This window comes from Panicum virgatum, chromosome 3K, assembly GCF_016808335.1.
Source record: "Panicum virgatum strain AP13 chromosome 3K, P.virgatum_v5, whole genome shotgun sequence".
NCBI lineage: Eukaryota > Viridiplantae > Streptophyta > Magnoliopsida > Poales > Poaceae > Panicum > Panicum virgatum.
The window spans coordinates 21381275-21395643 of NC_053138.1; the positions used below are offsets into that span (position 1 = coordinate 21381275).

Genomic DNA, 14369 nt, shown 5'->3' on the forward strand with positions numbered 1-14369 from the left:
CAACGGCTCTTTTTCTGGCCTGGCATGGGAGCGGGCCGTGGGCCGTGCCTGGGCCGCCGTGCGGCCCATCGGGCCGACTTTTTCGGGCCGTGTTTGGATGTGGCCATGGGCCGGGACTGAGGCCCAGGCACGGTCCGTCTACCGTGCCCGTGCCGGCCCGAGCCCAATAATATTCAGGCCTGTGCCGTGCTCGAGTCGGGCTAATATGGGCCGGGCTTCGGGCCCCATGGGTATCTGGCCAAATGGCGCTATAGCGACTGCAACTTAAGCAGTCGCCGGAACAGAGGGGATCACTATTTACTACTGTGGAACACTGTAAAATCACTGTTCGTCGTTACTTTTTACCACTGTAGCATCACTGTAGCGATCCATCTGATCCGTTCAGGGGGGAATGGATGGCTCAGATCGCGTGCAGTCGCTGTCTACTGCGACTGCAGGCGATCTCCGTCCTGCCGGGACTCGCCGCACGAGTACCGAGGCCAGGGGACGCGCAGGAGCAAATGTACGGACGGCCCCCCCGCCGCCGCCGCCTGCTCCAGGACGCCGCCATGGCTGCCTTCTAGAGGCCACCGCCGCCGCGGCCTCCCCGCTCTTCTAGCCCGGGTTATCGGAAGCGCCCGCCGCCCGCCGGCCAGACGAAGCGGAGCGGCGCGGGGCGTGGGGGCGCGGGATGAAGGGCCCGGGAGCGGCGGCCGGCTCCGCGGCCCCGGCGGGGAAGAGGCGGCGGCGGGCGCCGCGGTGGCGCTGGCCTTCTTCTCCGTCGTCGTGCCCCTCGCCGTGCTCCTCGGCCTCCACGCGCGCTTCCCCTCAAGTGCGTGCCTCACACCCCGCCCCCAAAACCCTACCTTCTTCTTACTCCCTCGCGGCGCCGCTCCCTTCCCAGATCCGGGCGTCCCGCCGGTTCCGGCTCGAGCACGATCTGAGTGCCTGAGTAGATTGCACCCCCGCTTCCAACATTTATTTTGACTCGAATTCTGTTGATCTCTTTGGTCTCTGCAGTGTACTTGGTCGACGAGAGCGCTGTGTCGGTAAGTGTCAATTGAATCTGATTAGCTGTGTTTTCGTCGTCCGCCTCGGTCTAATTCGGTGGTTGTTAATGTCGCCCTGCATTCCTAATGTATAGGTTTATGACGGCAGCGAAGGTGGTAGTTGGGAGCCAATTCCGACGGAGGTAGGGGTCCTCAACTCCTAATAATTGGCATTTCTGGGTTATCTTATCTTTTGTTCCAATTCTACAGATGTCCCAATCACGTCGGGGTGTTGTTAGCTCTGTCTTTATCTTTGTTAGATTAGATTTGGTCAATGATGGACCATTGTTGGAAGAATATAAAAAACACTGATGGCTGCTTTTTTTCCCAGGAAAATGACACATTGCAGGTCAACAACACCATGAACGAGTTTGTGCCGCCTACTCCGAAGGTTTGCAAGTGCAATTCCATTTGTTTGTGGGTTTATTAGTGAACGACTTTTTTCAGAGCAGCATGCTTGTTGTGCTTTGCTATCATTCTGTGCTATCTGTGTTGCTTCAGCTCTAATCTTATGGCAGTGTTGAAATAGAAGTGTTTTCAGGGTATGAATTTTCAGTTTCACTGCTGTAGCGATCTTTACCTATTGCTATTTACTCTTGCAATTCTACTGCAGTCTGCAAGTAAAATTTTTCTTTCTGTTTGGTATTCAAGAACACACAGTATTCTAGACTCTTAGTAATATTATGTCAGGAGTTTAGTGTTGTGGACGCGTTTGTTGGCAGGCACTACCGACGGCGCAGGGGTCGGCAACAGCCGCAACAACAAGATGGCTAGAGCCGGCTTCGGGTGCTTCTTTCACGGGAGACAGTTAGGATTTGTTTCGGATTGTTAGGCAAGGCTGTTAGCAGCTAGCTTGATCGGGACCTGGTCTATAAAGGTCACTGCCTAGCTTGTAATCGGATTCATCGAAGAATAAAGCTCTCCCGTTCAGGGTGCGAGCTGGCTTCGGCCGCCGCCGAGGAACCTGACCTCGCCGGCGACGAGCTGGCCTCGCACCATCCCCGATATCCCCTCCGTTCCCTTCCACAATCTTCCCTGCTCCTAAAATCGCCCTTGCGCTCTCTTCGTCGTCTCCAACGCCGTATCAATCCGGTATCAGAGACCAGACCGGGAGCATCGTCAGCCATGACCGGCTCCGGCCCGACCCCGGCGAACGACAGCGAGAAGTTGGATCAGATCCCGGCGCAGCTCACCACCATCAACACGCGATCGCCCGCACCGAGAAGTTCCAGCGCGGCGGCCAAGATGACGAGAAGGCACAAGATGACGGCCTTCCCTCACCCAAACGCCCTAGCGGTCGGCGTCCTGGTGGGGGGGGGGGGGGCGACGGCGGTGATAGCAGCGGCAACGACTCGGACGCCGGCGGTGGCTTTCGCCGGGGACGTCACGGTCGCCGTGATGACGATTGGCGGCGCCCGCGCCACCCCAAGCTCAACTTTCCTTACTTCGACGGCGAGTCGGACCACTGCCGTGGATCAACAAGTGCGAGCACTTCTTCCAGGGCTACCGGACCATGGAGGAGAAGGTCAGGACCGCGACGCTGCACCTCGACGGCGTGGCGGCCGAGTGGTACTTCCAGCTGGAGCGCGATGTCGGCGTTCCGTCCTGGGCACGGTTCGTGGAGTACGTCAACCTCCAGTTTGGCCCACCCATCCGCTCCAACTCCCTCGGCGAACTGACGAACCTCCGCCGCACCGGCTCGGTCGAGGAATACCAGCGCCGTTTCCTCGCCCTCCCGTGCCGCTGCACTGATCTAACCATGCAACACCAGATCGATCTGTTTACTGCAGGCCTCGGTCAACCACTATCCTCCGACGTTGAGTTGCAGCGCCCCAACAACCTCCAGATGGCCATGAGCCTGGCGCGCGCATACGAGCGCCGTGCTCACGAGGCGGCAACGACCGGGGTCGCTCGCGCGCCAAGCAGGGCGCGGGCGCCGTCTGGCCCCGGCCACCAGCAGCTGGCGCTTTCGGCGCCCGGGGGCGCGGCCAAAGTCGACGACCAACCACGTCCGCGGTTTCGCCACCTCTCACCGGAGGAGATCGCCGAGAAGCGCGCGAGCGGGCAGTGCTACTTCTGCCCAGAGAAGTTCTCCAAGGATCACAAGTGCGCTGCCAAAGGGGTGTTCCTCCTGGAGATCTCTGACGAGGAGGCGCCTACTAGCGCTGATGATGACCTGGGCGTCTCGCTCGCTGCTCTCACGGGGATCGCAACGCCGTCCGACGCCTAGTTCACCATGAAGCTCCGGGTTCGCGTCCACGGCGCCGATCTGATCGCTCTCGTCGACACCGGCTCCACGCACACCTTCGTCCACGACGAGGTGGCCCGCCGCCTGGGTCTCGCCGTGACTCGGCGCCCGGGATTGACGGTCATGGTCGCCAACGGCGATCGTGTGCCAAGCCACGGCGTCTGTCGGGCGACGCAGGTGGCCATTGACGGCATCCCCTTCGACATCGACTGCTACACACTCTCCCTCGATGGCTTCGACGTCATCTTGGGCGTTCAGTGGTTGCGCACCCTCGGCCCGATCACGTGGGATCTCAACAAGCTCACCATGGCTATCTGGCGTGATGGCCGCAGCATCGTTTGGCGTGGCGTGGGAAGCCCGGGACCCTGCGTTGACGCCCTGGCGAACCCGCGCGACGTCCTCGACAGCTTGCTCGCCCAGTACGCCGACGTCTTCGCCGCGCCACGGGGCCTTCCACCGCAGCGCCGCCAAGATCACCGGATACATCTCCTGCCGGACACAACACCGATCGCCGTCAGGCCGCATCGTTACCCCCAGCTCCTCAAGGATGAGCTAGAACGCCAGTGCGAGGACATGCTCGCCCAGGGGATCATCCGGGAGTCCACATCGCCGTTCTCCTCCCCGGTGCTCCTGTCAAGAAGCCGGACGCGACATGGCGTTTCTGTGTCGATTACCGGGCTCTCAACGAGCGCACGGTGAAAGACAAGTTCCCCATCCCGGTCAGCGACGAACTCTTCGACGAGCTCAAGGGGGCCAAGTTTTTCAGCAAGATCGACTTGCGCAGTGGCTACCACCAAGTGCGCATGCACCCCGCCGACGTCGAGAAGACGGTCTTCCGCACCCACCATGGCCACTTTGAGTTCTTGGTCATGGCATTCGACCTGACGAATGCGCCGTCCACCTTCCAAGCGCTGATGAATGACGTCCTCAAGCCTGTTCTCCGCCGTTTTGTACTTGTGTTTTTTGATGACATATTGATTTATAGTGCATCATGGGCAGAACATTTGCAGCATGTCAAGGCAGTGCTCCAACAGCTCCAAGCACACCAGCTGTTCGCGAAGCAGTCCAAGTGCTCCTTCGGTGCCGAGTCGGTGGCCTACCTGGGCCACATTGTCACGGTTAGGGTGTGGCCATGGACCCCAGCAAGGTCGAGGCGGTCGAGGCATGGCCGCGCCCACGGACCGTGAGGGCGCTGCGGGCTTCCTCGGGCTGACCGGCTACTACCGCAAGTTCATTGCGAACTACGGCGCGGTGGCGGAACCGCTCACGGCTCTCCTCAAGCGTGAGGCGTTCCGCTGGTCCGACGACGCCGAGCATGCCTTCCTCGACCTCAAGAAGGCGCTCACGTCGGCGCCGCTCCTCCAACTACCCGACTTCTCCAAGCGGTTCGTCGTCGACTGTGATGCATCCGGAGCGGGATTTGGTGCGGTGCTGCACCAAGGTGATGGGGCGCTTGCGTTCTTCAGTCGCGCTGTGGCGCCGCAGCATGCAAGCTGCCGGCGTACGAGCGCGAGCTCATCGGTTTGGTCAAGGCTGTCAGGAACTGGAGGCCGTACCTTTGGGGCCGCCCGTTCACCGTCCGCACTGACCATTGGAGCCTCAAGTACATCCTCGACCAGCGCCTCACCACCATCCCTCAGCACACCTGGGTGTCCAAGCTGTTCGGCTACGACATCACTGTAGAGTTCAGGCCGGGCCGTCAAAATGGGGCGGCAGACGCGCTGTCCCGCCGCGATGAGGAGGGCCTGGCCGTCCGTGCCGTGTCCTTGTCAGCGTTCTCAGCGTACGAGGAGTTGCAGGCTGAAGTGGGCGGCAACGCGGCCACCCAGGAGCTTCTTGCGAAGGTTGCGGATGGTTCGGCGCCTGACGGCTGGTCCGTGGCCGATGGCCTCTTGCTATTCTGGGGCAAGATCTTCGTTCCTGACGGACTCATCTTTGTGGCCGCGTCTCCTGGCTGAGGCACACGAGATGGGTCACGAGGGCGTCCAGAAGACGACGCTTCGGCTGCGGGGCTCCTTCTACAACGCACACCTCGCTCGGCGTGTGCGCGAGTTCTTGCGGGGCTGCGCGGTGTGCCAGCGGAACAAGTCCGAGCACTTGCACCCGGCTGGCCTTCTCCAGCCCTTGCTGGTGCCACGGGAAGTCTGGAGCGACATCTCCATGGATTTCATCGAGGGCTTTCCGAAGGTGGGTGGCAAGTCCGTGGTCCTCACGGTGGTGGACCGCTTCTCCAAGTTCGCTCACTTCGTCGCGCTCGGCCACCCCTACACCGCCGCATCCGTCGCTCGGGCATTCTTCGCTGACATCGTGCGCCTTCACGGCTTTCTGACGTCCATCGTCAGCGACCACGACCCCATCTTCACCAGCAACTTTTGGGCCGAGTTGTTCTGCCTCGCCGGCGTCAAGCTGCTGATGAGCTCGGCGTTCCACCCACAAATGGATGGGCAATCCGAGGTGGCTAACCGCACGATTGCAATGTACTTGCGGTGTTTGGCAGGTGATCGTCCGCGTTCGTGGCTGCGGTGGCTTCCTTGGGCCGAGTTCTGCTTCAACTCGTCGTACCAGACGGCCTTGCGTGCCACGCCGTTCCAAGTCGTCTACAGCCGTCCTCCGCCGGCCCTCGTCCACTACTCGTCGGGATCGGCCCGGGTGGCGGCCGTCGACCGCCAGCTCCGGGACCGCGACGAGTTCCTCTAGGAGATACAGGAACGTCTTCTCCTCGCCCAGGACGTCATGAAGGCGCAGCATGACAGGCACCGACGCGACGTCGAGTTCGCTGTGGGTGAGTGGGCGTGGCTGCGCCTCCACCACAGGGCGGCGTCTGGCATTACGGCAGGTCGCTCAACGAAGCTCGCTCCGCTTTACTACGGGCCGTTCCAGGTGGTGGAGCGCGTGGGGAGTGTGGCCTATCGGTTGCAGCTACCAGACAACGCCAAGATACATGATGTCTTCCACGTCGGCCTTCTCAAGAAGTTCGAGGGCGCGCCGCCGTCGGCCGTTCCGCCGTTGCCACCATTGGTGCATGGCCGCGTTCTGCCCTCGCCCGAGAAGGTTGTCTGCGCCAGGCTGAACCGTGGCGTGTGGCAGCTGTTGGTGCGCTGGGTGGGGCGTTTCGCTGCGGACGCAACTTGGGAGGCACTGGAGGAGTTCGTCAAGCTCTACCCTCAGTGGCAGCTCGAGGACGAGCTGTTCCTCGGGGAGGGAGGTAGTGTTGTGGACGCGTTTGTTGGCAGGCACTACCGACGGCGCAGGGGTCGGCAACAGCCGCAACAACAAGATGGCTAGAGCCGGCTTCGGGTGCTTCTTTCACGGGAGACGGTTAGGATTTGTTTCAGATTGTTAGGCAAGGTTGTTAGCAGCTAACTTGATCGGGACCTGGTCTATAAAGGTCACCGCCTAGCTTGTAATCGGATTCATCGAAGGATAAAGCTCTCCCGTTCAGGGTGCGAGCTGGCTTCGGTCGCCACCGAGGAACCTGACCTCGCCGGCGACGAGCTGACCTCGCACCGTCCCCGATATCCCCTCCGTTCCCTTCCACAATCTTCCCTGCTCCTAAAATCGCCCTTGCGCTCTCCTCGCCGTCTCCGACGCCATATCATTTTGGTTCTCATTTTTCAAATGCATGTGTTTAGTGAATCCATGTATATTATGAGATACTGTGAAGATTGAGTTCTTTTTCTTTGTGACAAATCAGGCATGATGATTGTGGGAGCTTTTAAATCCTTCATCTTGGGTGGTAAATTATTGTTTAGTGATGATCTATTTTAGCCAATTATGGGCGGTAGCGAGCTACTCATGTTATAGTCATTGCTATAGTACTATACTACTATTTGAAAAAGCTTTTGCCCATGTATAATGACTGAACTGCATTATGTTTCCTGAATTGGAGCTTGTACTGTCATTTATTGTGGCTTTATTGTGCTATGAACCAATGAACTCGTTGAAAGAAAATATAAGCTACAACTTCTGTGGGGATTAAGTGGGAACTATAATCCCATTCCCATTTGGTATTTGATATCAACGAGTATTCTGCTTTATTTTGGGATTGTTGGGGTGTCAGTCCTTATGCACAAGTCTAGGAAGGGAGAGGGAAAATTTCAGTGGTTGGCTTACATTTAACTTGAAATGGAGAATATATAGCTTGTTCTGGCTGGGGCAACAGTGTTAAATTTAAGAGAAATTGGTGCTCTTGCCCCTACTTTGCAATGCAATTGTGATCTTGCACCCCCCCCCCCCCCCCCCCCCCCCCCGCCCTCCCTGTTTTTTTCAGCTTTGGTTTTTGACATTCCTAGGGGCGAAATCACAAAGTTGGAAAAAACAATAAGAAAATGCTAGACGATAGGCAGGCACTAGCCTATTGACTAAACGTATGTTAAATGTAGACGTTAGGCCTCCGTTTAGCGTTTAATATCGATTAAACGAAGTTTTTTGAACCTTGGGAAAAAAATGAGGGCAAAATCAAAGTTGCAATGCAAAGTAGGTGCAAAAACACAAATGCCCCTAAATTTAACTTATATGTTGGGTGACAACTTCCTGTAACTAGTCGCATGAATATATCTAAATACACTTGCTCCATTCCACTTGTCCATGGCTACGGGAGAAAACATCTAACAATGTTTGTTCATTGAGGATAGCAAGAGTTTAGCTATTGCAATGTTTCTGCTTATTACCCTATTTAAATGCATTGAAAGAAGAGAAGTGGTATTTAATAGGGGTATGAATGTTCATTTCACATTGACTTTCACTTGGGACTAATGCTTCCTTGGTCAGTGCGCATGGTGTTCTATGGACACACATTGCTTAATGGAGGGAGTAGTATTTTGATGATCCATCAAGGGAATCTGTTTCATTTATTTATTTTTGAAAAGAAAGCTTTTTTTAGCACATAAACTACATACTTAGAGTGATTTTTTTTTTCTGAATAAAGTGTTGACTGTGTGGTCTCATACATCTTGTTTATATACCAACACTTAGGGGTGCCAGTGAGTGACCCTTAGGGGCATCTCCAACCCTCTTTAGTTCAAAATATTGTACTAGTTTTCCAAAATGTAATATCACTTTGGAAAACTAGTACAATATTTTGAACTAAAGAGGGTTGGAGGTGCACCTAAGGGTTATTCACTTGCACCCCTACCAACACTTATATTTATTCTCTTGCTAAGTTTACTATTCATCTAACAGGAGTGGACCAATACAAATGACAGTCAATCCGATAAGGTTATTGGCAATATCTCAATCCATCCAGGTAAATTAGGGTTTATGTTTTTTGTCACTTTCATAACCTATGACTGCATTTCTCTAATTCTTATTTAACATGCAGCTCCTCCTATCCAGCAAGCTACAGTATTGGAAAATTCTTCGTTCCTCAATGTAAGAGACAATACTTAAGAGGTTTTGATTTCTGATACTATGCTACCGTCCATTTTTTAAGTATAGTTGGATTATCATAAAAGCTTACCAGTAGACAATGGAGATACAAGGTTTTCATAGATTACTGTTCTGAATGATAAAATCATGTCATTTCATCTTTCTAAGCCAGCTTTTGCAGATTATTGGCACTTATCTGAAGGACAGTTTTGAGCATGGTTTACCTGGTGATGAGAATGGAAAATCCTGTCAGCTTCAGTTTGGAAGCTATTGTCTTTGGTCTGTAGAACATGAGGAAGTCATGAAAGATTTTATAGTGAAGCGACTTAAAGATCAGCTGTTTGTTGCGAGAGCGTACTATCCAAGCATTGTGAAACTTGATGGTATGGAAAAGCTTTCACATGAAGTGAAACAAAATATCCAAGAACATGGGCATATGCTTAGTGAAGCCATATCTGATGCTGATCTTCCTGAACTGTAAGTCTGGTATTACAATATTACTTTCTTCAGTTTCACTTTTCATTATAACTACCTTCGTGATCTAAAATACAACTAACTTCACAGATCAGATGTTTGTCCACATAGAAGTGTTCGAATTCATGCCTTGTGCACTGACTGCAAAAATGTTATATTAGTTATGTGTAGCAAGTCATATTTCAGTCTTCCTAGTTGTTGCTTAGTTAAACTTCATGGACATGTGGTGCCCCAGTAGTGTGATATGCACATATGCAGATAGTAGAAGCCATATCTTATTCCAGCCTTCATATCTAAGCAGATTAATATTAAAGCCGATATTTAATCGAATTTTGTTTATCAAACTTTCTGGAACGGAGGGAGTATACATTTAGCAGCTTGGTCCATTTGCGTTAACTAGAAAAAAGAGGGTCATATTGATATTGGAATAGTCTATTTGCCCACCTGAGATTGTGTTTTTGAGTTGACATTACTTTATGATGTTTTCTGTGCTTTGCTCTTTGTGGACCTCAGTCTGGTTGAATAAGCTAGAAGTGCAATCTTGGGAATGATAGGTTGTCACTTAAAATTGGCATTAAATTGTGGGTTGGAAAGTAATGAATGGGCTAATCAGCTGATGGCTTAAAGTAAAAGTACGCATTCCCAAGGGTCTCCCCCTCCTGCTGGATCAAAAAAGGTTGTATTAAAGTTTCTATCGGTTGGCATCCATTCTCTTTCTATTTCAACAAAAATGCAACTGTACTCATCGGAGAAAAAAAGCAGTGGTCAGTAGTGTTTGCATGAGGATCAAAGAGCGAGCAGCCGCCAGGTTTAATGATTTTGTGGGATCCCTGGTCTTGCTTGTTATGATCTTATCCAACCTGACTTTGCATTTGCTGAATAGGTCATTAGAATGAATCTTGTTTGCTATCTTTGTAGTCATAGAGTCAATATGGCCAAGATGGATCAGACAATCACTGCAGCAAAATCATGTGACGTAGAATGCACTAGTGTTGAGAAAAAGCTGACACAATTGCTTGATATGACTGAAGATGAAGCTCTTTTTCATGCAAGACAGAGCGCTTATCTTTACAGGCTTGGAGTTCAGTCATTACCCAAGAGCCTCCACTGCCTTTCAATGAGATTGACTGTTGACTACTTCAATGCATCATCTGACATGGAGCATTCGGATCCTGACAAGTTTGGAAATCCAGCATTCCAGCACTATGTCATTTTCTCCACCAACCTTCTTGCATCATCCATGACTATCAACTCAAGTGTGATAAATTCTGAGGTATGACATTCTATATGGCGCTGGAGTTATTATTTTGAACTTCTGCTTCAGTTCTCTTACCAGTTCTTTTGATAGTGTCTCAGGAATCAGCAAATATTGTTTTCCATGTGATGACCGATGGTCAAAACTTTTATGCATTTAAGAACTAGTTCATCAGAAATTCTTACAAGGGAGCTACCATAAGAGTCCTTAATTTTGAAGATTTCCAAGTGAAGAATTTGGGTAATGGGATAGTTGATCAATTATCACCATCTGAAGAGTTCCGAATCACCTCCAATAGCAATGCTCTAATGTTAAACACACTTACGAGGACTGAGTATATTTCAATGTTTGGGCACTCCCTTTTCTTGCTTCCTGAATTATTTACCAATCTTAAAAGGGTCATTGTCTTGGAAGATGATACTATAGTCCAGAGAGAGTTGTCGCTCCTGTGGAACCTGGACTTAAAGGGAAAAGTGATTGGTGCTGTCCAGTTTTGTCGAGTTAGATTTGGTCAACTCAGAGCATACTTCCCTGACTTACCCTATAATTCTAGTTCATGCATATGGATGTCTGGAGTGAGCATTATTGATCTCGATGAATGGAGGGAACATGATGTCACTGGAATTCACCACCAAATTCTAGAGAAGGTTAGTTTGATAATGACATTTAATATCCTATCTTTTCCTGTATGTTTCAAATATATGTTTTTTCAAGTAATGCTGTGACTATATTGGTAACCTGTTTCCTTGGTTAAACGTTAGAAGTATAAATTGCCCACCTCCCTGCCTCCCTCCCTTAGCGCACATTTCTTAGCTTGTTAAACTAGGATTTGTAAACTCTGACCTGATAGAGCTCTGCTTGTCTTGCCTTTACTAGCTGCGACCTGACACAGAAGCTTCCTGGAGATCTGCAGCACTCCCTGCAGGCCTGCTTGCTTTTCAAAATCTGATCCATCCTATTGAAGGCCAGTGGGTTCAATTCGGGCTTGGCCATGACTATGGACTCGCTCATGGTGCTATAAAGAAAGCTGCCATATTGCACTACAATGGTAACATGAAACCCTGGTTAGAGCTTGGGATACACCGGTACAGAAAATACTGGAAGAGGTACCTGCCAAGGGATGATGTATTTATGATGGATTGCAATGTAAACCCATGATATGGCACATGTTGAGTTTTGGGATTCACAAACTCTTGTTTGCAAGGGACAATTCATGCAAAAGTGGCAAGAGCATGCATTTATATGCAAGGAAAGTTTCCATTTTATACCTGAGGGGAACTCCACTGCAGAAATCCTGATTGCTCAAGATGTTGCTGAGATGCGATGGAAAGTTGCTGCGACTTTTTGCGGATAGGTTGCCTACCATTTTCTGATTTATGTACAGTTAGATTGGACAAGGTTGCTGAATTGTAGCGCAACATCACCATTTGGTTGAGGATGTGTTGTAGTTAGGTGAGTTTTGGGTGGTAGAATGTAGATTCAGTAGATTAGGTTCTTGGATTGTTAATCACAATTTTCCAGAATATAAATTGTGCCTGCCTTATTGTAATATACTGTCTCGTTAGTTTTTGATTTAATGGCAATTGGTGCACGTGCATTGATACAATTGACATGTGAACTCTGCTGTCGTTTTTCCTAGGTTTATCTGGTTGTCTTATTTACATGTGGAACCTTTTATAACCATGATTAGTGTATTTTTCACCTCTGCCGGTTTGTACCAAATTGTGCAAGTCTTCAAGGAAGGCACCAGCTCCTCATTTCTGCGACCTGCAAATTTCAGGTGCAATCATCTGGTCCATTCTCCTAGTTCTGTATCCTTATGATTGAGAGAACCAAATTAGAGCCAAACAAACATACTCCATATAAAAGCAACCGCTAACTAGAATTGGTCACTGACAAGTCGGCCCCGGAGACACAGGCTGTGCCTATATGGGCCCACTTGTAAGAGACCACTCTAGCGTATCACACACTGTCCTGGTATTTTGGTACTAAACAAAGCAGCGATTGGCCTGATCCGGTTAACGCTGCGCGTGGGGCGAGGGGCACCACGTCCACGTGGAGACCGCGTACAGCGGCGTGCCCTTCCACCCCAGCCGCACCGTGCCGTCGTGGTCGTCCGCCACCGTGGAGCCCAGCCCCGCCGGGCACGCCCCGGCCACCAGCTGCGCCCGCCCGGCTCCTCCGGCGCGCAGGAACCCGTGCCGGGCGAGCTCCGCCTGCCAGCAGCCCAGCTTGTCCCGCCCGCTCCGCGACGGCCCGCCCACTGCCAGCACGTTCCCGATCTCCCTGCCGAGCACGCCGTGCTCCACCAGGTGCCTGCTCGCGTCCTCGTCGGCCGGCCGCGACGCGCCCAGCGAGTCGAACAGCGCCGAGTAGTGGTGCAGCGCGGAGACGAACCGGCCCAGGAAGTGGCCGTGCTCGTGGCCCGCGCCGCCGCCGCCGCCGTCCCCGGGCGCCCCGCCCCGCTCCTGCTCCACCAGCGTCAGCATCTTGGGCTCCAGCCACCGCACCAGCCGCATGGTGGCGCCGTCGTCCCCGGCCGCGTCGTACATGGCGTGCCGCAGCCAGTGCACGGCCAGGGCCTCCCCCGGCCTCCTGCTGGGCACGGCCGCCACCGCGTCGACGTCCCCGGGCCGCTTCGCGACGGCGTAGAACTCGAACGGGATGCTCAGCTTGCTCGCCAGGCCGGCGAGCTGGTTGCCGGTGTCGTGGAGCGCCGACGCCGACATGCCGAACCCGGTCACGCGGAGCAAAGGCGGGCCGCCGGGCCGCGCCGCCAGGGCCGGGAGGAGCGAGAGCCACTGGAGCGCGCCGCCGGGCACGACGTCGAGGTCCACAATGTGGACGAGGCGCTTGCTGTGGAACGCCTCCAGGATGGCCTGGTTGCACGCCAGGTAGGCGAACCTCGCCAGCGGCGACACGTTGTAGAAGGCCCTGAACGCGGCGTGGACGGCGGCGCACGGTGGCGCCAGCGGCGCGCAGATGCCGACCCACGAGCTCATCAGCCGCGCCGCCATGGCCTTGGTGAAGTAGGCCACGAGCCGCTCCCCGCACGACGACGCGTACGGGGACGCCATCTGCGCAAGCTCCAGGAGCATCCCGTTGGCGTCGGCGAGGTTGCCCACGGACACGGCCACCGCGCACTCCATGAGCAGCGCGATCATCCGCACGCCGTGGGCCTCCTCCTCGCCCCTGGCCGTCGCCGCCCCGTCCTGCTCCTCCACCGCGGCATCACCTCCTCCCTCGTGAACCTCCTTGCTTACTGCCAACTCCTGCTCGCCGCTTACCTCGGCCGCGGCCTGGTCGACGAACTCCGGCACGTCCTTGCCAGAGCAGCGGTCACCGGTATGAACAAAATCTTGGCGATGAGGCAAGAAAGAGTGCGACGACGACAGTGGCAGGTTGGCGCTGACAGCGCTGCCGCTGTAGAGGTACGGATCATGGAACTGCATCAAGCTTAGAGAATCCTGCATGTCTGATGAGCCGCCCCTTCCTGTACTCATAAGATGATCGATGCTCGATCAGCTAGGGTTTTGCAACTTTTGCTTTTGCAAAGTTGCAGAGAGAAGGGGAGCAAAGAGAGCCATGACAGTGGACCATATAATGTCCATGTCCTGGGGTATTACTAGGTCAAACCTGGAAGCTAGTGGCAGTTTCAGAACAAGTCACACGGCAGGAATCTGCGAAACATCGGCCTGGTGATTCTTGGAGCTGCATTCAGATTGGCCTGTAGGCTTGGCCGGCACTTTCATCTGCTGTCTGCTTGGTTTAACCAGTGTGTTTATCTGGGGGCTAGTAGTTCAGCTTGGGTAATTCGTTAGCTTCTAATCTCTCTGCAGATCCCCCCCCCCCAAAAAAAATCTCACTGCAGATTTAAGCTACAGCTTGCTCCATTGGGTATGTGTGGGGTCTGGAATGTTCCGGAAATTCAGAGAAATAATTTAGTTTCATTTTTTTATTCGTTTCTAGTTAAGGGTATGATCTGTCTGCACGTACT

At 53.2% G+C, this 14369-nt stretch overlaps 1 protein-coding gene across 1 annotated transcript; it reads right to left on the bottom strand.

The window, feature by feature from the left end:
• Nucleotides 1–12258: 12258 nt before the first annotated feature.
• On the bottom strand, nt 12259–14103 carry LOC120701317 (protein SCARECROW-like). Its single transcript, XM_039985420.1, has one exon. It carries the CDS (start codon nt 13873–13875, stop codon nt 12391–12393), a length of 1485 nt encoding a protein of 494 aa, XP_039841354.1. The 5' UTR covers nt 13876–14103; the 3' UTR covers nt 12259–12390.
• Between the last annotated feature and the right edge of the window lie 266 nt (nt 14104–14369).